General features: G+C 45.2%; 1 protein-coding gene and 1 long non-coding RNA gene across 9 annotated transcripts in view; one reads left to right on the plus strand and one right to left on the minus strand.

Annotated features, from left to right (window-relative positions):
• Positions 1-83: 83 nt before the first annotated feature.
• The window catches only part of COL7A1 (collagen type VII alpha 1 chain), a 107,619-nt gene continuing 87,693 nt past the window's right edge, over positions 84-20,009 (minus strand). For 7 of the 8 annotated variants that reach the window (XM_083602818.1, XM_083602820.1, XM_083602819.1 and 4 more), the window contains 27 exons: positions 19,636-19,695; positions 18,938-19,063; positions 18,495-18,566; positions 18,275-18,310; positions 17,642-17,701; positions 16,982-17,026; positions 16,844-16,879; positions 16,030-16,065; positions 15,275-15,331; positions 14,985-15,056; positions 14,392-14,463; positions 13,774-13,809; positions 13,599-13,679; positions 12,916-12,969; positions 12,178-12,231; positions 12,026-12,088; positions 11,524-11,586; positions 10,720-10,836; positions 10,332-10,409; positions 8,783-8,836; positions 8,244-8,292; positions 7,601-7,633; positions 5,937-6,032; positions 4,637-4,750; positions 3,516-3,578; positions 2,605-2,784; positions 84-2,131 (listed from right to left, as the gene is read on the minus strand). In XM_083602818.1, coding sequence (XP_083458944.1) covers positions 2,615-2,784; positions 3,516-3,578; positions 4,637-4,750; positions 5,937-6,032; positions 7,601-7,633; positions 8,244-8,292; positions 8,783-8,836; positions 10,332-10,409; positions 10,720-10,836; positions 11,524-11,586; positions 12,026-12,088; positions 12,178-12,231; positions 12,916-12,969; positions 13,599-13,679; positions 13,774-13,809; positions 14,392-14,463; positions 14,985-15,056; positions 15,275-15,331; positions 16,030-16,065; positions 16,844-16,879; positions 16,982-17,026; positions 17,642-17,701; positions 18,275-18,310; positions 18,495-18,566; positions 18,938-19,063; positions 19,636-19,695 — 1,797 coding nt within the window. In that variant the 3' untranslated portion in view covers positions 84-2,131; positions 2,605-2,614. The remainder of the gene's footprint in view (positions 2,132-2,604; positions 2,785-3,515; positions 3,579-4,636; positions 4,751-5,936; positions 6,033-7,600; positions 7,634-8,243; positions 8,293-8,782; positions 8,837-10,331; positions 10,410-10,719; positions 10,837-11,523; positions 11,587-12,025; positions 12,089-12,177; positions 12,232-12,915; positions 12,970-13,598; positions 13,680-13,773; positions 13,810-14,391; positions 14,464-14,984; positions 15,057-15,274; positions 15,332-16,029; positions 16,066-16,843; positions 16,880-16,981; positions 17,027-17,641; positions 17,702-18,274; positions 18,311-18,494; positions 18,567-18,937; positions 19,064-19,635; positions 19,696-20,009) is intronic. The other variant, XM_083602821.1, reaches the window with a different exon arrangement.
• Positions 8,845-9,812, plus strand: LOC310757691. Its single transcript, XR_014545416.1, has 2 exons — positions 8,845-9,094; positions 9,551-9,812. It is a non-coding gene; the product is annotated as an uncharacterized lncRNA (long non-coding RNA).

Genomic DNA, 20,009 nt, shown 5'->3' on the forward strand with positions numbered 1-20,009 from the left:
AGCAGGACTGAGCAGAGGAGATAGCAAGCTTAGTTGTTGGGAAAGGAAAGGGTGATAACAAAAAAACAAGGTTGAAATGCACATGATTGCCAAGCTTTTTAAAATGCCCTGTAGTGGTAGCAACATAATAACAGCATAGCACCATTCTCAGCATTTCACTGATTATTTCCATAATATTGTTCAGCAGGTAAAACATAAAAACAAGTGTTTCATACAGAATCCCCTCATACAAAATACATGTGCTCTGATTTTTGTTTGGAGTCTTCCAAAATGCTATTGTTTATTGGAGACTATTGCTTGCTGTTCAGGATTAAGGTGAAACTTCTTCAAATGAATTCATTTTTTTAAGAGTGATATTTACACAGGAGGGTGTTTCCCCATAGGTTCTGACAAAAAAAAATGTTTACAACCACAACAGTATTTTAGAAAGTTTCTGGCCAAAAATAAAAATCAAAATCAATTATACTTTTTGGTGGGATCTGAATTGGTTGAGTAAGTACCTCGGAAAGAGATAACTGAAAACGTTGGCTTAATGTGCAGCAGCACTGAAAAAACATTGCTAAGTATAGTTGCAATTTCTTTCCTAATAATTCCTGTCAGTTTCATCATGCTTTTATTTAAATATGTGGCACAGCCACATTTGGAAGACTGCTTACTATTCTGGTTGCCCAATCTCAAAAAGAATAGAATAGCATTAGAAAAGGGATGGGAAAGAACAATCAAAGTGATCAAGGCACTGAACAGCTTCACCTATAAGAAAAGGTTTAGCATTTGACTCTTGTTTAGAAATCAAGCCATTTAAAGGATGATGAAGGTTTATAAAATAAGTAGTGTTATTTAAAATATGATGAAATACTATGAGGTTCAGAACAATCTGTAGGTTCAGAACGGAAAAAGGAAGCCTCTTTTGCCACAATGCAGTTAACATATGGAATTCACTGCCACTGGATGTGAGAAGGGCTGGACAAATTCACAGTGAATGGGTCTATTAATGGCGATTAATCACAAGCTAAATGGAACCACTATTGTTTATTAATGGTGATTAATCACAATAGCTAAATGGAACCACTAATTTGCCTGGAAACTCAGGTTCCAGTTTTTCAACTCCCTGTTTTTCATGGAGGTGACATCTATAGGGGTCTTGGTAAGATTGGACTTCATCTGCTTTGCATACGATTTCTTGTGCAGTTACTTTGCCCAAAGCAGATTTTAAGCCTAAAGCTGAAAAACGAAGAGGTGTACGTACACTGCAAGCATTGGAAGATTCTGAGAAAGAGGAAAAGCTAATTAGAAGATTCTTCCTCCTGGTCATGTCCTTAAGAAACACTCCATAAGAATCATTTTACCCTATTAGTCCATCCCAAGTGACAAACTCTCCGACCAGATTTGCAGATGTGGCAAATCATAGGTGTACTCATCAAGCCTCATTTGACAAGCTGGGGCAGGTGGGATGGGTGGGGGTCAAGTTTCACAGAAGAATTGCAGAAACAAACCATTTGGAGCATCGCTAGAACTGTAGCTTTGGCAATGCATCATGGGACTTCTGAATTCAGATACTCATAGCACTTCTTATTGCAACAGAAAGGGCATACAGGGGACCAAGAGGAAAAGCTCATAAAGGATGCAAACCTGAATTGAGAGAATCAGTTTGGTGTGGCTATATATAATACATTCCATGTGTCATCAGTCGGCCAGCATCAAATAAGTTAAGAGAGCTCTAATTAAAATATGTCTTTTCTTTTTCTTTTTATATTATATATAAAAGAGGTTATGCATATGTTTTTCATTTGATAAAAATTTCACCTTAATTTAAAAAATAAACCAAGAGCAACCAAAATACTTTTAAAAAAAGAATAGCACCGTTTCTCTGCTCCAGCTGAAGCAGCCCACACACGCACACATACACATAGAAAATACACACACACAAACATGCGCAACTGTGCTGCAGGCAGTAGAAATGGCTGCAAGATGAGTCTCAGACCAAATGTACTCTGTAACTCTAAGACCTTTTGCAGGATAAGAATAGTTTGGGAGCCTCAGGAGCCAGAACTCTTCTTTTGGTCAGTTCTCCCAGAATCCAAAACCCACTTCAGAGTTTATACACGTCTGTTCTGATCCAATGTGTTGCCACCTACCAAAACGGGGGGGGGGGGCAGGAGAGAAAGAGAGAACCCAATCAATTTTTGAAAACAATATTTATAACTGATCCTGCTTTGAACATGTTGGTTTAGGACAGACTTCCCAAACCTGGGTGGAATCTACACACATATAAAAACCGTTCTGAAAATGCTTTTTTAAAAAGCGTTTTAAAAAAGACCTTGAATTTTCCATAAGGCTCGCCATCGCCATCTAGTGTCACATTGTATATTGCACTTAAAACACACTTAAAATGTTTTATTTGCAGCTGTATAGCTGAGTCGCTGGTGTCCCCCAGATGCTGTCAGGCTACAACTCCCATCACCCTTGACTGCTAGCCATGCTGGATGAGGCTGATGGGAGTTGTAGTACAATAGCGTCTAGAGGCACAGTGTTGAGGAAAGATGATCTAGGAATTGCTAAAAGATGGAGAAGCAGCTCCCAGGCCCCTCTTTGAACCAATCTTACCTGCAGCAGCCTATGACTTGCACTGAAGCTCACAGTCCTCCTTGGAATGGAAGCGGTTGCTATTCCCCCTGCAACCGCTGTAGATGAAGGGCCGGCACTCAGACACTCTTTGGTTATAGTACCACCTTAGCGTGTATTTGCTGCAGTCTCCCTCGTCCAGGGGCAAGGAGCATGGCTCAGCTGGAAGGCAGAAGAAACAAACCTATACATTAGATTTCCTAGGGCTTAAGCATCCACTCTCAGGTGTTCCACTGAGAAGCACCTCAACAGAAAACACTGCAGACCTTCTATTGTGCCTAAGACAGTGCCAGAGTAGGGTGGAAAAGAGCCACACAGGGTTGGTAGTTAACACATCAGCAGGTTATGCTAGGATGTTGTCATTCACGTACTTCAGCCTACAGATTTCCTTCTAACTTCTGTCACCTCACAAGGAGCTAAGTTTACTCATCCACAGTATAGACATAAGGCTTATACTGGAAACATGCAGCTGCGGACACATGTCATTATTTTTATCTACAGAAGTTCGAGCAACATGCCTTCCAAGTGCCATCACAACTAGATTTGAGTTCTTCTAAAAGGAGTCTGAGGACTGGCCCTGCCAGAAAATGCCACCTCTACAAAGAATACCAGGCCACCTCAGGATCCAAGCGGAGCAGAGCCATATGCAGCCTGCCGATATTCCCACCATCTTGGTTGACCCTGATGGTAATGGTGCAGGTGGTGGTGTTGGGGACTGGCAGGCCACATGCACCCCACAGTCTCCATGTTCCTTATCAGATAACCTGCTTTTTACAATTTATAATACCGGAAGCGGGTGGAGCGAATGGCTCGTTATTCATTCCAAGAGGACGGAAGGAAAGGAGACGACAGCTCCTTTGAGAGAAAGGTCACAAGGCAGGTCTGCTGCTTACCTTCCTCAGAGGGAGCTCTCTTTTGCCGTTCATGCTTGGAAGCTGCCCTGGGGCTCAGTACCTCTACAAACAGGGAGCAGAGTACTGGTTTAAGAAGTCATGGCCACAGGAGAAGCTTCTAGTGTCTGTATTGGGCTTCTCCCCGTCCTCCCTGCCACCCCAGAATGGGAAGAAGGAATGGGATAGTGAGGGCATGAAAGGTGTTTCAGGAGACCCAGAATTTATTTCTGGCCAAAAACAAAACCCAGAACCAAAGGCGATCACAGTGTAGCACCATCTTATCTACACACACAATAAAACAAAAAAGGGAAGTGAACTGTAGCTGTTATATCATCCAAGTCTCACTATTCCCGTGCCCCTGCAGATTAAAGATCAAAAACGAAAAAAACTGGATCTTATATACTATGGATACAGTTTGCACAGTGCAAAAATTTAAAAATCCTTGAGACTCGCAAGGAAAAGAAGTATGGGAGTAACAGAATAGGCCTAACTACTGGCTTCCTAAGGAGTCTTTTTTATTAGTCCGCTACACTCCTTCTGTTAGAAAGCTCTGGTCAGTGATATGCCAGCCCAAGAGGCAACTTTAAGGTCTACCAACCTTGCAGGGGCTAGTTCAGCTGTGGGGGGGGGTGTTACTTATAAAAATCAATAATGTGTTTGCTGGATGCTGAAGCTTCTTTCTGTTCTCAGTCGGGGCATGGGATCTTCCTTGCTTACTAGTGATCTCTACTTTGTAGCTTACCACAGGTGGGAGGCAGGTCTACCAAAGCTCTCCATCTTTCAAAGCTCATTCGTCCTATGGCCAAGGAAAGTGACTTCTCCAGCTAGCTGCTTTTTAATTACAATATTACTTGCCAAGGCTGCCAACTAGTGGTCATGGAGGAGTATGCAGCACCAGTAACTGCAGTGGTTTTCTATTCAATATAATATATGCTATGGGGCAGGGGATACCCAAAGCCAGTAATTCGTTTCACACAGATTCCCACAGATGACCAATCACTTTCATTGGGCTTCAGTAGGAGCCAAGTGCTCCAGCCTGCTGCTACCCCCACCCAAGGGGCAACTGCAGGAGAGCATGTCCCAATTCCGTCAAACGTGTTCTGCAGACCAATGGAGCTCACCATCCCTCAGCATAGGGCTCTCTGTCCCATCTGCTCCCTCTTCATAGTCCTCCTCTGTGTAGATGTACTCATACTCAGGGTCATCTACGTTCACTATGTGTCGTGTCTGGCTCCCTACAAAACAGGAACGGCTGCTTCAGAAGGAATCCAAGAATGATGAGGAATGGATGGCAAGGAAGGAAGAACAAATGGGTAGGTCTCATTCTGAGCACACTTAAAGTGAGAAGAGCCTGCTGGATCGGGCCAATGGTCCATCGAATCTGGCATCCTGTTCTTACAGTGGCCAACCAGATGACTGTGGGAAACCAGCAAGCAGGATCCGAGCACAAGAGCACTCTCTCCTCCTGTGGTTTCCAGAAACTGGTATTCAGAAGCTTTGCTGCCTCCAACTGTGGAAGCAGAGCTCTTGCTCCAGACAAAGCAGGAATTGTATCCAAAGTCTGTCTTGGCTTACCACCCATGGCTGGTCTGCGGGAGACAAACCAAAAGCTCGGGTTTGGATGTAATGCTAAGCCAACCCATGACTTAGCCCTGGTAGCATGGTAACCTGCGCATTTGCTTGTTCACAGCAAACCATAGTTTGGCTTAGTTTTATGCATGAAATGAAGAATTGTTACATAGCTTGTTGTTGATCTATGCCATATCGGTTAATTGCCCAAAGAAAAGCCCCACAATATAAGGGCATAGCAACTTTATGTATTTTGGGTGATCAAATGGCAACTTTCCAGCAAAGGGTGGAATATACTTATCTGGTATATTCTGTAGCCATTGGTCCTTTCATGGTGTGTCACCATGAGAAGGATCTGCCAGTACTTCTATCCTTATTAGCACCCTAAATGCAATATTATCAACTCCATCTATGTTTATCTGTTGTAGCAAAGCCAACAAAAAGGACTGCTAGTCTTTAACAAGTTTATTACGGCACAAGCTTTTTGCTGGCTAGACTGCACTTTGTCAGATAAAGAAAGCCTAATCCTCCTCAGCTGACAAATGGATAAGCTAAGGAGACCATACATTTGACAATGAGGGCTCTGGTCTGCAAAGCTATATACTGCAATGAATGTGTTAAGTCTTCAACATCCCCATAGGATGCTTTGCTGTTTTCACTTTATTACGTTCGTTATGCAGAAATGGCCCTGCCCTCAAAAGATCCAAGCCTATCACTGAATCCTGCCTTTGAAACGGCTTGGCTTTATAAGGGAAGCGAAAAGACAAGGAAAGGGGAGGCTGGTGGCAGAACCTCTGTGCATGCTAGCAGAGGTGATGCTGTGCACATGAAACAGCAAGAGACAAGACTCACCTTCCTCTTCCTCAGCGTGGGACAACTTAAGCACAGGGACTATTTGAGCATTGACAGATGGGAACGGTTGGGTAGATGGATAGTTGGGGAGGAGACCTGGGAGGGGCAAGGTCACAACACAAACATAAACAAGCACGTAAGAGTGACTGACAAGCTGTACTACCTCCCACTCCAGACATGAAACACAGGCCCCCGCCCACCCCACAGCCAGAGTTCAAGAGCCGCACCCGGTGTTGTCCTCTTCCACAAAAGTCAGCCATTAAACACCTCAGACAGGGAAAATCCTGACCTAAGGTTTGCATGATGGGCCGACTGTTACAGAGAGAACGTTTTGACCCCAGCAGCCCAATCCAGTGGCATTTCCAATTCAGCCAGGCATATCCTCCTGTAGTGGCAGAGGACCCTTCTGCAAAGCAGACCAGAGTCTGCACGGCTGAATTGTGTCCCAGTTTTGCATGCTGGAAGCGGGACTGTGCCCTTGAGCCCTGGCACATTTGGGTGGATCAATGTTTCAGCACTACACAGCAACACATGGAAAGCTTCTACTAGCAAAACAGCAGAAAGTACACGCCAGGGAGACGAATAAGAACAGCACTGGCTGCTCCCAGGTATGCAGCATTTATCTGTGAGATATTAGGAGGAGGTGAAGGCAGGTGGGAGCCCTGAGAAGTCCCTCGAGTCCTCCCAGCACCTCTGGAAATCCAATTCTGACCACAAGCTCCTGAGCACAGGTGACTGAGGGGTGTTGCCCTGCTTCAGAGCCTCCCACCCCTGATGCTGGCACTTCTGGGGATGCTTTTTATATGCATGCTATTGAGACTCCCTGTGCTGTTGAGATCCTCATGGTCTCCCACAGCCCCTCCAAAATTCTTCCTCTGCTTGCATGCCTCTGCTTCCTCTCCCTGCACACACCATTCTCCATTGAGAACAAAGAGGAAGATAATTCGTGCTAGGTTTTCCCAAAGCTTTGCTGCTCATTTCACTATGTTCCCATTCAAGCATCAAACTCAGCACTATAACACTATAACCCATTTCCGGATGCTGCCATTGAACAGCTTGCTAAAATGGAGGCCATTGGAAAGTTCTGCCCTGTATTGTTCCCCACCAAAATGAACATGATAGTGCTATGAAAGACTCACATTACAGGTCACTAATACTTTGATATTTACAAAATATAGCTGGAAACGCGCTAATTAATAAATTGATTAAAAACACAAATGGGGTGATAAAAACAGTGCCCATTACAAAGGATGTAGGGAGCTGATGAAGCCTGCTGCATACCTGGAAGCACAAACCATATTCCTGTATCCATGAGTTACAGGATGCTGCTCTTTATTGCTGACTGGCCGGAGCAGCTGGCATGGTGGGGTGGTGCTGAGGAGCTGCCCTCCTGACAGCAGCACTGCTGCTGCTTCCCTGGAAGGTGCTGGGGTGGGGCTAGGCAGCAGCAAGGTCAGCGCAGAGCCAATCAGATGCTGCCGCTGGTGCCCCCCACACCCCAAACTTGCTGCCGTTCTGCCCCACCCCATTCTGGTACAAGGCAGCAACGCAGTTGTGGAGAGGGCAGGTCCTTGGCAGCGTCCCACCATGCCAGTCGCTCCTGCTGGCTGGGATTTTGATTACGGCAAAGAGGAAGCTGATCCATCAGAAACAAATATACTCACGTCGATCAGGAGGGGAGAACTGGCCTCCACAAGCTGAAATGAGAAATAGGCGATTAATTCATCCAGGCACCCAGTTTTGGGTCTCAGGCACCGAAGGCCAAACTACATGCTACGTGGAAGATTTGAAACCAACTGAAACATAGCCATGGGGTGAGGGGCTGTCAATTTCTTTGGCGCAGCAGCAAGTGGGAGGAAGCAGAATTTAACCATTTTAGCGCCTGCCTTTCCCCCTGTGCAACTTATTCCCCCGCAAAAAAACCCCCCTGGAGGTGGATTTTGATTGAGACAACAGCACTTGGGGGAAGAGTTGAACACCCCACAACCCCCCATGCCTGCTGCATCTCCCACCCACCCACAACTGCAGTTCAATTAAAAAAAGAAGGCACCAGCCGATAATCCAGTCCCAGATCTTTTGCACGACAAGTGTAGTTTGGCTCGAACAGAACACTCCCAAAGGGACATCCTGAGAAATACATGGGTATCTATCACCATGGAACAAGTATGTTTCAGGCCCAGTTAGGGTACCTGTAAAACTAGGAGGAGAAGGGCACTCAGAGAGACAGAATAAGGCAGAAGAGTCAAGGGAGAAAACAGCAGGATGGAGGTGCAGGTGGTCAAAGGCTAGTGGCGGGTGGAGCCTTACCACAGTGCTGACTCATCTCCTGCCTGACGAACAGACGGACCTCTTCTTCCTGCAGAGGAGACAGTGCATAGCATTATGTGTTCTATTACCCCTGCATGAGTCTTCCATGGCTGATGCAGCAATGTGAGATATACACAGGGAATGTTAAGAGCGCAAACTTCTGTTGCCTAAAGACATTCCAGCGCAAGAGCAGAGTCAAAATGGATGAAGGAGCAGGGAGCAAGTTTAAAGTAGGGTTACCAGATTTTTTTCAATGAATCTGGGGACACTTTTCAACTTCAGTAGGAATGATAGGATTTTGTCATGGGACTGATTTGTAAATCCGGGGACTGATTTGGGAAACGGGGACGTCTGGTCACCTTAGTTTAAAGGACATCAGGACCAAGATTTTGACTGAACTTGACTTCCTGCTAAAGGAAGAAACTTGGCTGCATTGACCACCATTGGCCACTATAGGACTAGCCATATTGAAATGGCCATCCTATCCTAGAGTTTTTATTCAGAATGTCATGCCAGAGAACTTAGGTCTCTCTCCTCACCGTCATTCCAGGATCTCCCTTCTCTCCTCGGAGGCCATCAAGCCCTGGACTTCCCTGTCAACAAAAACCAAAGGAATTCAGCAAGTGGATGACAGAAGACAATACATTATAATGCTAAGAAACTTACTCAATTTCTGGAAGATCTGCAATATAAGCTAGAGAAGGTGCTCAGTGTCAGAATTGGGAAGCCTCTGAATATGAATTGCTGGGAACGAAGAGCAGGAAGTGACTGCTACAGTGCTCATGTCCTGCTGCGAGCTGGTTGGTCATTGTGAGAAAATGACGTAAGCCTTTGGCCCTTACCTAGCCCAGGTGAGCTGCACCTTATTCAGAACCTATGGCCCTAATTAGTCATTTTCTGCTACCTGCTCTACACCTGCTAACAGCAGCACTGCTTTCAAAAGCAAGCGGCTCTGCAAGCGCCACCAATCAGCTGCTTGCCAACCCCGCAAGTGCTGTGCCTTTTACCTGCAAAGTCTGATTTCAAATGGTGAAGGCAAAGGAAAACATGTCACCGGACACCATCGTGATGTCAGGTGACCAACAGGGGTGCCCCTCCCTGCCAATCTGGCATATAAGGGTGTGGGAGGGGAGGATCCAGTCTGCCAGCTAGTTCCAGATCTGTACTGCTGAGAATACAGCCTAGAGAGCAAGGATCCTATGGCTGAAAGAAAATGCATCTGGCTGATGGCCAGAGAGTCCCTCGCTCCCTTCCCTTTCCTCCCCGCTGTGCCTAATATATTTTTCTTTCCTGTATCTTCCTTGCAGCTACAGCTAATGTACCCACCACAAACTCCTTCCACCTATGGTTCTCAACTCCTCTACAGAACTTGCTCCTTTGCCTGACCCTGTCCAGTCTTGGCCTGCTCAGTGTATGGATCCTTCCCCAGCCTTCCTCGTGATCCCTGGGAAACTTCTGCACTGGGGCTCCATCAGCTGGGCACTGTTGCTGCTGTTGTCTGGAGCCCGTCGGTTCCATTTTATTGGCTTGGAGATACTAGTGTGACCAAAGTAACTACTGATCCTGAAATAGTTTTTTATGTGTTCTTTTATCTATTAAAGCACTTACAAGTTGCCGCTCCAAATTAAAACCGAGGTTTCATGAAGATATGTAGCAAATAGATATAAAGGTGCAGCATTGTGAGAGGCTGAAATGAGCTTCCTGTCAAATTGAGTTTTCTCACTTTGCCAGAAGACTTGAGGTATGATGAGGTTTCTGTTCTAGGGTTGTGGCTTAAACACAGACAGAGAGATTTTGGTGGCAGGTTTTAAAGCCCAGCCAGATGAAATCTCCAGTGAAATTTGGAGTGTGTGTGTGTGTGTGTGTTTTGTGCAGAAAGGACTTACCAGTTCCACAATCCTACAGGCCCTTGGACAACCTAGCTCAATAGCTCAAACTCTCTGCAGAGTAGCCTGTGCACCTTGAATAAATCTGAATAAGACCAAACCAGAACTGATGGAATTCCTTCACCCTTACTTTATTTCAAAGTAAATGAAGCAACCTGCCAGCTAGTCTTCTCCAAAGGGACTTACAGACATATTTACAAACCTGCTCCCCTCTTTCTCCTGACAGACCAGGGACTCCACGGGCTCCTACAACGGACTCTCCTGGTGGCCCTCTCTCACCCTAAAATGGGGAAATCAAACACACCAAGACAATTGCTTTATTTCGCTTCTTCTTTTTTAGCACTTCTTGCATTGCCTCTCCAGCTCAGAAGTTATGTGGCCCTTTAAAAAGAAGAAGAGACAGCAGGTTTGGGGGGACACGGGGCCTCCAGATCATCACTATTTTGTGGGAGGGATTCAAGCGCAAAACCGGAGATTTAGATTTGCACAAATGAAGCGGATCAAAGCCCTAGCGCAACAAATCAACCTTTTTTTTTTTAAAAAAAAGCACAGACTTTCAGGAAAGTGGTGTGGAAATTATGGGCACTTACCTTCTGCCCTTGAATCCCTTCTGGGCCTTTTGGGCCAATGCTGCCAGGGGGTCCAGGGGGCCCTGGTGGTCCATCACTGCCCCTGGGTCCTGGAGAGCCAATAATGCCTGGAGCACCCTATGAAATAAGGAACAGAGGATAAGAATAGGAACATGGTATCCCTAACCTGCAAACAAAACTGATTGCCCCTTGCTTCTGCATAAGGCCAATATTATGCAATGCTGACATGGACTAAAATAGTTCAAATAATAAGATGATTTTCTCCATGCCTTCAAAAACAAAATGCACTTCACCGATAGGAGGATTCCAGTGTTATCACAGCTGCTTACAGCCCTTTACAACAGTGCTCTTGCTATCAGATGGGAAGTATTTATCAGTTGCCTACTACACGTTGTAGTATACTGGCCCACTGTTCATTTTCACTTGATGCCAATACCATTCTTTCTGGGTTATGGAGCAATTCTTTTTGCTTTCGTCATGCGCTTGAATGAAATACGTCTACCATAGTTCTATGTAGACAATGTGATTCCCGTTTCACACGCCACACTTTTTACTCAAAGGGCCTTGCAATTTTTGATGGAAACAGCTTTGCTTAGCAATTAATGAGGTTTCACAAGCGTCATCCTCAAAGTTGCCCAACAGACGCACAGAAGATGAAGCGCATGTCCGAAGGCATCGCACTGTGTGCCAGAGCACAGAAAAGGGACATGCAGGGATGCTCTCAAATTCTTCAGCAGTCTGAGACTACCTTTGATCCCGATGAAACCAGAAACCTCACCACTTTCCAGGGAAATGACAACATACCCTGTCCCCCTTTTCTCCTTGGTCTCCTTTGGACCCCTGTTGGCCATCAAATCCTCTGTCGCCCTAATAACAAAAAACATATTGATCAAGTATATAACTTAAGTGGACTTTCTAGATGTGTCTGTAAGAGTAAGCATTTCATAAAGACCACCCCCCCCAAAGAAAAACCAGACCCAAGAACACATAATAATAATAATAATAATAATAATAATAATAATAATAATAATAATTTATTTATACCCCGCCCATCTGGCTTGGCCTCCCTAACATTAAAAGCTTCCCTAAACAGGGCTGCCTTCAGATATCTTCTAAAAGTCTGGTAGTAGTTGTTCTCTTTGACATCTGGTGGGAGGGTGTTCCACAGGGCGGGTGCCACTACCGACAAGGCCCTCTGCCTGGTTCCCATCCTTGGTACTTCCATCTTGTTGGGATGCAGCTTCATATTCCTGGCCATCCTCCAGCCCAATTAACTGAGTCCACATAAATGTTCTCTAGTCCATACCTTGGGTCCAATGAGGCCCTCTTTCCCGGGGATTCCGGGGGTTCCAGGCAGGCCCACCTCACCCTAGGAAAAGAAAGCACAAGGTAGGCTGACCTCTCTAAACACATGTCTTGCCACACACTGCTTCATTGGCATGTGTTGGGAACACTTACAGGGTCACCCTTCCTTCCGGCAAGTCCCATTCGGCCTGGCAGGCCTGGCTCTCCCTAGAAGAGACAGAGGGTCCAATAGTGAGAAAGGACACAAGAGAAGGACATGCTGGGTGGAAATGCTAGCATGGCAGTGTGATCACACAGTCTTCATAGGAAGAGCGGTTGCTCTCTTGGACAGAGGTGGGCAACCGTTTTGCCCTCAAGGGCAACAAGAAGTGATGGGCAGGCACAGTGGTGGGCAGGGGCATAAGCACAACCACACACACAGACATCCTCTCCTGCTGCTGTGCTGTCACACATCGCTCACACACAGCCACATGTTACACATGTACGCAGAATGATCTCAGCTGCATCAGGATTGCTGGAGAAAGGGGAGGCTAAAGATTTGAATACCTAGTGATCCTGATGCAGCAGTGGTTGCTATCCCTGTGCTGCTGACAGCAGTGCAGGGACAGCAATCCTTTTGAGGCTGGGATCGCTGAGGAACAGGAACAGCAACCCTCCCCCCCCCATTGCTCAGCTGATTGGAGTTTCTGTGCAGTTACACATACAGATTCTGTATCTGCCCAAAGCAATGTTTTGAAAACTTCTAGTGCTTTAGAGAGGGGGGTGGAATCCCCTTGCACTAGAGCTAATCCTTACACTGGCATTATTTATTTAAGTACCACCCAATGTGTCATACATAATGCAAAAAAAAAGAAAAAGAAAAAAGGAACCAAGAGAAACTTTGGCACTTACTTTCTCCCCCTTATCTCCATCCTGGCCACAGGCTCCTTTCATCCCTCGGTCCCCCTACAACAGGTAGAAGAGAAATAGAAGACCACAAATGAGTCTTAAACTATTTTTATAGTACTGTTCAGTGTACACAGCTCGTGGCCATTCTTTACAAAAAATTATTAGGATTTTAGTATACATTTCCTGACCCCTTCCCAGACAAAACAACAGCAAGCCCATTGGTGACAATAGCATAATAACCATCTGGTGAAATGGACCAGGATGAATAATACAGAATTTCCCAATAAGCTGCATGATTGAGGAATGATTTGAACATGGATCTCCCACATCCAATCCAAGGTTTTTACCCACTGTGCCAGGCCAGCAGGGGATGTATTCTGCCAGTATAATCCAAGGATCTTCACACCCATTTCTGATGAGCCACAGGGGCAGCTTTTACATGCAACCATTGATTACAAGATGAAGAAACCTTTTCTTGATAATGCAAGCAGTCTTGGGCTATAAGAAGCAACAGCACACCCCACAACCACCAAAAAATCTGAACTTCCCCTTTGATAGTTCTCAAGTATATTAAAATAGCTTTGCCAGAGAGGTTCAGCTCACTCTGTTTCGTGACAGGGCTCACATAGTACTTCCTTGTCTGGAAAGTATCCATACAAAAGAAAGCAAATCACGCCATGCCACACCTTTGGACCTCGCATCCCAAAAGGACCCATGTCTCCTTTCTCCCCTCTGGTGCCCGGGATGCCATCCTTTCCGGGTTGGCCCTGGAGGGATAAAGAGGAAGGCAAGTCACTGTGAATCTCAGGCTGCGATCTGCATAAGACAGAGCAGAAAGAGCAGCAAAGGACAAGTCCTCACCGGCTCTCCTGGTTCTCCTGAGGCACCAACTTCTCCCTGTGCAAATACACAATATGGAAATGCTTAATACAAAGGTGAGAATTCAAGTGGGCAGGTATGCTAAAGAAGAAACCTGCACACAGATCTGCATGCAACAAAGATCAAAGGCTGGGAGATGGCCATTTCAGCTTCACAATCTAAATTAAAACTTTTGCTGGTCTCAATGAGAGTCTCTAAAAACAATGAAGACTACAAAAGGGCATCATTCTGCTGACATCTTTGAACTTTCTAACATGCACAAGCCACTCCAGAATGACAGCCTTCTTGCTAGCAGAAGTTTCAAAGCACCTGCAATGATATCTGAAAAGAAGATGAGATTGCATCGATATCCTAGCTGCTGTCAACCAGCCATATTACCAATACTGTAGATTGCAACCTTTGAGTACGGCCGTCCTATATTTTTAGACGTGAAACCTGCGGGGTCATTTGTGCAGTAGTCTTTAAGAAAGCAGGTGTCTCCTAAACCCACCCTAAACGAAAAAGTGTTCTTCACACCCAACATCCCCACCAGTCAAACGGTGTCATTCCTGAAGTCATATAGGACAACAGTAATCAGTGAACTATGAGATAACCTCTTACCTTCTGCCCACCAGGACCACGTGCTCCTGGGAATCCTGCTGACCCCTTCTCTCCCTGCTCACCTCTCGCTCCCTATAGGTTATAAAAGTGAACGTTAATGAAAAATATGGGCAACAGAGAAAAGAAGTTGGTAGTCCCATCCTGGTGCTGAAGGGACAAAAATCACTTTCCAAAATTACTATAGGCCAAAGCCAGAGTTTAGGAGTCATGTGTTCAACTTATTCCTAGCCGAGATCAGACAAGCTTCCTCCCTGTTGGAACTTGGTGAAGACATTTTTAATTCAGCAAGCACTTTAAGCTTTCTGAAGTTATGGTTAATTTTAATTGATTGTACCGTTATTATATCTTTTGGTAACCTTATTGTACACCAGTTAGAATTCAGAATTTGAACCTACTTCTTTCAGCCTGCCTTGCTGATGTCCTAGTAGTGTTTTGCAGCCCCCCCAACCCCCACCACCACTTGTACTGAGTTGGCAACTTTATGATGTGTGTAAAATATGGCCCCATATCTGCTCATTGCCTTCAGACACAGGTATGCAACCCCAATCCAATGCAAGTCATGTATGCAGGTACCCAGGGATTTGCTCTGGTACCTTCTCTCCAGAGATGCCTTGGTCTCCTTTGTCACCTTTGTCACCTTCCATCCCTTTTAGGCCACGGTCTCCCTAGAAAAGGATGGGAAAGAGGGATTATCAGTAAATAACCAGCAGTGCAGTCGGAAGAGTACAAATGGTATATATGATATGATATTGGGTGAAACGTCAACAGGTACAAGGAAAGAAAACTAGTTGAAAGGACTAGGGATGCAGACTTCAGTGCAACATGTCCCCCCCCCCCAGCCACATGGCAGAGGTTTTTTTAAATATAAAGCCAAGACACTTACTGGTTCCCCTTTGTTCCCCCGAGCACCTGGTGGGCCCTCCACAACGGCAGTGTCACCCTGCAATTGAGAGAAAGCAATTGCCAATCAGATCATACGTCTGCATCCCCCACTCCTGTTGGTCATGTGAGCAACAATCACTTTCTCCCGGGCAAATTCAAATTTTCAGTCCAGACAGCATCAACAGAAGCAAAATCCAAGGCACAAACCCAAGAGAGAGCACCAGCTTACTTCATAGCTACAGAATGATTAGAGCAATTGCAAGGTCAAGAAAAAACTTGCAGTTTGGGGATAACACCACATACTGCTAACTAGACCAATATCGGAAGCTGCCTTATTGTGTGTCAGAACATGGCTGTATCCAGTTCAGTATGGTCTATAATGAAAGGCAGTAGGTCTCTTTTAGGCAGGAGTTTCTTTCTCAGCCCTACCTGGTGATGCTGGGGCTTGTACCTGTTACCTTTTGCATGCAAAGAATGTGCTCTACCTCTCAGCTACAGCCTTCCCCATACAGACACCACCTGACTCTCTATAAGCAGAGCTACTGCTGTATGTGGATGGAAGCTCATCAGTGAACGCCCTGATATCTTCTTTCCCAAGGCCAGACTAATGTGCATCAGGCGGAAACATGGTGTTTGCAGAAGTAGCTCTGCCAGCAGGGATGTGTTTTTTTCCTTCCTTGCTTTGAAGGGTTTGGGCTTGGAATCCCACAAGGTTGCGTTCAATCATCACAATCCTGCCACGGATGGAGCTCTCACCTTGTCTCCCTTCAGCCCCATGAGCCCAACATCTCCCTAGGAGAGAAGAAAGTAAAGGTGAAAATAAGTCGGTTGAATTCATCATTCTCAAGATTCCAGTCTCAGGTTATTTTCTACTCCTCAGACTAGGCCAACTGCAAGCATATTTGGGGAATTGTCAATATAATTTCAAATATTTATAATATTGAAGGGAGCGAGACTTTGTGCTGGCCATCAGGCAATGGCTTTTCCACCTGCCTTGCCCCACATTCCAGCCCTAGGAACCTTCTGAACCATGTTGCCACCACAGACATTATGTGTAGGTGTCTTTTGATGAACTGACTGGAAGATTATGAGTCCTGGGGGTGGGGAGTGCTTAGTTTGTTTTTGGTTGCTAGTTTGTTCATGTTGTTAATATTGTTTTGTGGATTATGAGTGCTGTAGCGCTTTGTGAATTTTATAGTAAGACTTTTGTTGTGGGTGTGTTGCTTAGCTTATTGTTTTAGTCATTTTGTAAAATAAAAATTTACAGAATAAGCTAAAAAAGCCAGCTGTTTTCATTGTCTCAAGTCACTTAGAGGTTGACTCTCAGTCTCTGCAATATAAGTTTCCCTTTGCTCGTGCGCCCAAGAGTGATTACACCAGTGGGTAACACTAGGAGACAAATAATCTGATTTAGCCTTCCTTCAGTGGTCTTGATCCAGAGTTTTATTCCTAAAAATATTGCTATTTCAATGGTCAGCAGGAAGGAAGGGATGACACGAAGGCAGCCTTTACCTCATTCATTTCCTTCTTACAATTCCCCAGCCCAGCCCACAAAGAAGACTTTACTTACTTTGTCACCTCTCTCCCCTCTGTTTCCTGGAGGCCCCTAAAGACAAAACAGAAGGGAGGTCATTTCAGAATGACAACCAACGCTTATGCTCAGGTTTGAGGAAGCAAAGAAAGAATGAAGGGGAGTCAAGATATTTACAGCAGGCCCACGATCTCCTTCCATCCCTGGGCGACCATCTTCACCCTGAGGAAAAAAAGAAGAGAAGGGCATTGAAGCAGGTGAAAGGAAAGAGCACAGGATGGGGAAGAGGTTGCGACTGAACCTAACATGATAACCTATCACAACACTCAGCAGGCAGATGAATCCTGAAGATGCCACATCAAAGTTAAGCTAAGGCAGGGGCAGCCAGCATGACATCCTCCAGAGGTTGTTGGAAACCAACTCCCATCAGACCCAGCCAACATGGCCAGTGTTCAGGGATGATGGGACTTGTAGTCAAGCAACATATGGAGGGTGGCAAATTGGCAACCCCTGAGCTAAGGAGATCTTCAGAAAATATCGAAGTAGGGTTCTGCTTGGGTTTCTAAAGGTTTATTCTACAGAAAGACAAAATGGTGCCAGTCGTTTTTGTTGCCTGATGGCCATGAATATCTGTTCCTCCTCCTCATGGAAACCAGAAACTAAAAGGTTGCTACAGACTTTTCCTTCAAACAGTGCAAAATCCCACATAGCCACCTGCTCTGTCTCTGTTTGCTGCTTGTCTGATACAGATAGACTGCCACACCTATATATTGAGGTGAGCTGATTTCACCCCACAAGTTTGGGCCTAAGTCTGAGAAGCAGAATCAAGATACATACCCGGGGTCCTGGATCTCCTCGCTCGCCTCTAGCGCCTGGCTGCCCAATACCTATGGCCCCCTAAAATAAATAAATAAATACATGAGGAAAATGAAAATCCATCCATCATCCTGTTGCTATGTGCAACCTTTTCTCAATGAATTTAAGGAGCCAGCAACTCAGCAAAGCTTTGCCTCTATTTAAAGATCCTCAAACTTTGTCAGAATATTTCCAAGGAAAAAATAGGCTTGATATAACTTAAGTAATAAGGTATTTTTTTAAAAAAAAAAACAATTCTCTGAATAATGCAAAAAACTAAGTCTCATTAGTGCAGCAGTTCATTGGTTCTTCTTTTTTCGGTTTATATAGTGTGATATTGGGCAGAAACAAACTTCCTGCAAGATCTTAAACGGATACTATCTGATCTGAGACTATAGGGGCTAAAACCTGCCTTTCTTACACTAGAAACTGATATATATATTTTAGATTTCTTAACCAGTTGCCAGATTCTACCAAATTCTATGCACCAAGTTTCATAAGGACCAGCAGCCCTGAGCAACAGCACACTGTACAAATTAAGCAGGTGGGGCCATGTGTGCATCACCATCTTTTTTTCAGAGCTTCTGGAGGCTACTGGGCAAAATCAGGGCTTACCTTGTCACCTTTCACTCCTGGAATGCCTTGTGTACCCTATAATAAAAAAGTGATGGGGAAAGGGGGGGGGGAGGAAAAAAGAACCCAGGTGAATATTGCAGCACCCACACAGGAATACACACAAGGAACACTGTGGCACATGGGATAGGATCCAGCTAGAATGCATCTATCTATCTATGCAATCCTCACCATACACCCACATTGAAAATGCTGTACATACCGCTGGTCCTTGTGGTCCAGGTGGACCTGGAGGTCCTGCAGTGCCCTCCCTTCCAGGAAAGCCAGTCTGACCCTGGTGAGGAAAACAGCTGTCACTGCAAAAGCTTTTATTAAGCAGGGCTAGAAACGATCCATCCTTTTCAGTGAACCCAAACCCAGAACCACATGATGTCCCTCTTTGTTTAGAACCAGGCTGGGTTGCTCAAAAGCTACAAGGAAGCCCAAATAAACTAGGACAATGTTCATTGCTATGGACAACTTCAGAATCACATGCCAATCCTGGGGCAGCTATCAAAGCATCCGACAAAAGAATAATGTTCAGTCATGGAACAGCTACACACCTGAAGCTCCTTGTGGCTCCTAAAGACTACCATTAATTTATCTTGGCAACAGAGGAAGGAAGAGCATAGGAGTTTGAAGGGTGGTGGTGGTGACCTCCCTTACCCTCTCTCCTGGAGGTCCTGAAAGGCCAGCTGGTCCGTTTTCTCCTCTCAGACCTGGCTGGCCTGGAATCCCAGCTGCGCCTGGTGAACCTGGAGGCCCTGGAGGTCCAGGCAAGCCAGGGTCTCCCTGAAAAGAAACCGCATGACATTATGTCAGATCCAGAAATAGGTAATCCTTATGGCCACACCCCCTTCTTCCCCCATCCCAAATATCTGACAACCATTTTCACTACAAATTCATAAAAGTGGCTAAGTATGAGGCTTGCACTCATAGTTTTATAATTATTATTCTAACCTTTCGAATACACCTAGACAATAGAACTGAATAGATTATGTGCCTTTGAAATATCTTTTTTATCTGGCTAAAACTCAAAAGGAACAGAAACCCAAAACCCAGGCTTAGAGTATAGTACTGAATGAAGCAATTTCCAAATTTACAATCTCAGCTATGGAACATTAACATTCCTCTGTATTTGGTTCTGTATTCTAAGACGTAGTACTTTGATGTTACTTTTTCCTGGTTCTGATTTGCAAACCATAAGAAGAATAGCAAAGTTTCTTCAGCAGGAGCTGTCCACCAAAGGCAGTGCTGAAATAGTTTGAAGAGGCTTATGCATCCTGAGGCTAAAGCTGTGTAAAGGAGCAAAATCCAAAAAGCTGCATACCATGGGGTCACAGAAGTAACAGGAAAGGGATTACCTTTAATCCTGGAGGTCCAGTTTGCCCAGGAGGTCCCTGTTGGCCAATCCCAAGTGAACCCTGAATGATGCAGATGAAAGAAAAAGCAATTGTGTACCTAGATAATGAATAAATATTAAGATCTGGTTGCTTATCTCCCAATAGACTGCACTGAGAGTGCTAATGGTGGGTCGTTAGCTCACATGGAAGGGATGGCATAATTTAGTTCATTTTCAGGTGGCTCACTGACTGGGAAGCAAGCTGATGTTATGGTCCCTACCTTGGGGTCCCAGTGTCAATCTCAGGCGGATGTAGATGGTGCATTGGCCGTCCCCCTTGAAGGGGATCCCTCAGCACTTACTTCTACACTGTCCTGGGATGAGGATGTGGTTCTC

Source organism: Podarcis filfolensis (genome assembly GCF_964270895.1).
Source record: "Podarcis filfolensis genome assembly, chromosome: 2".
In the NCBI taxonomy this organism is placed as follows: domain Eukaryota; kingdom Metazoa; phylum Chordata; class Lepidosauria; order Squamata; family Lacertidae; genus Podarcis; species Podarcis filfolensis.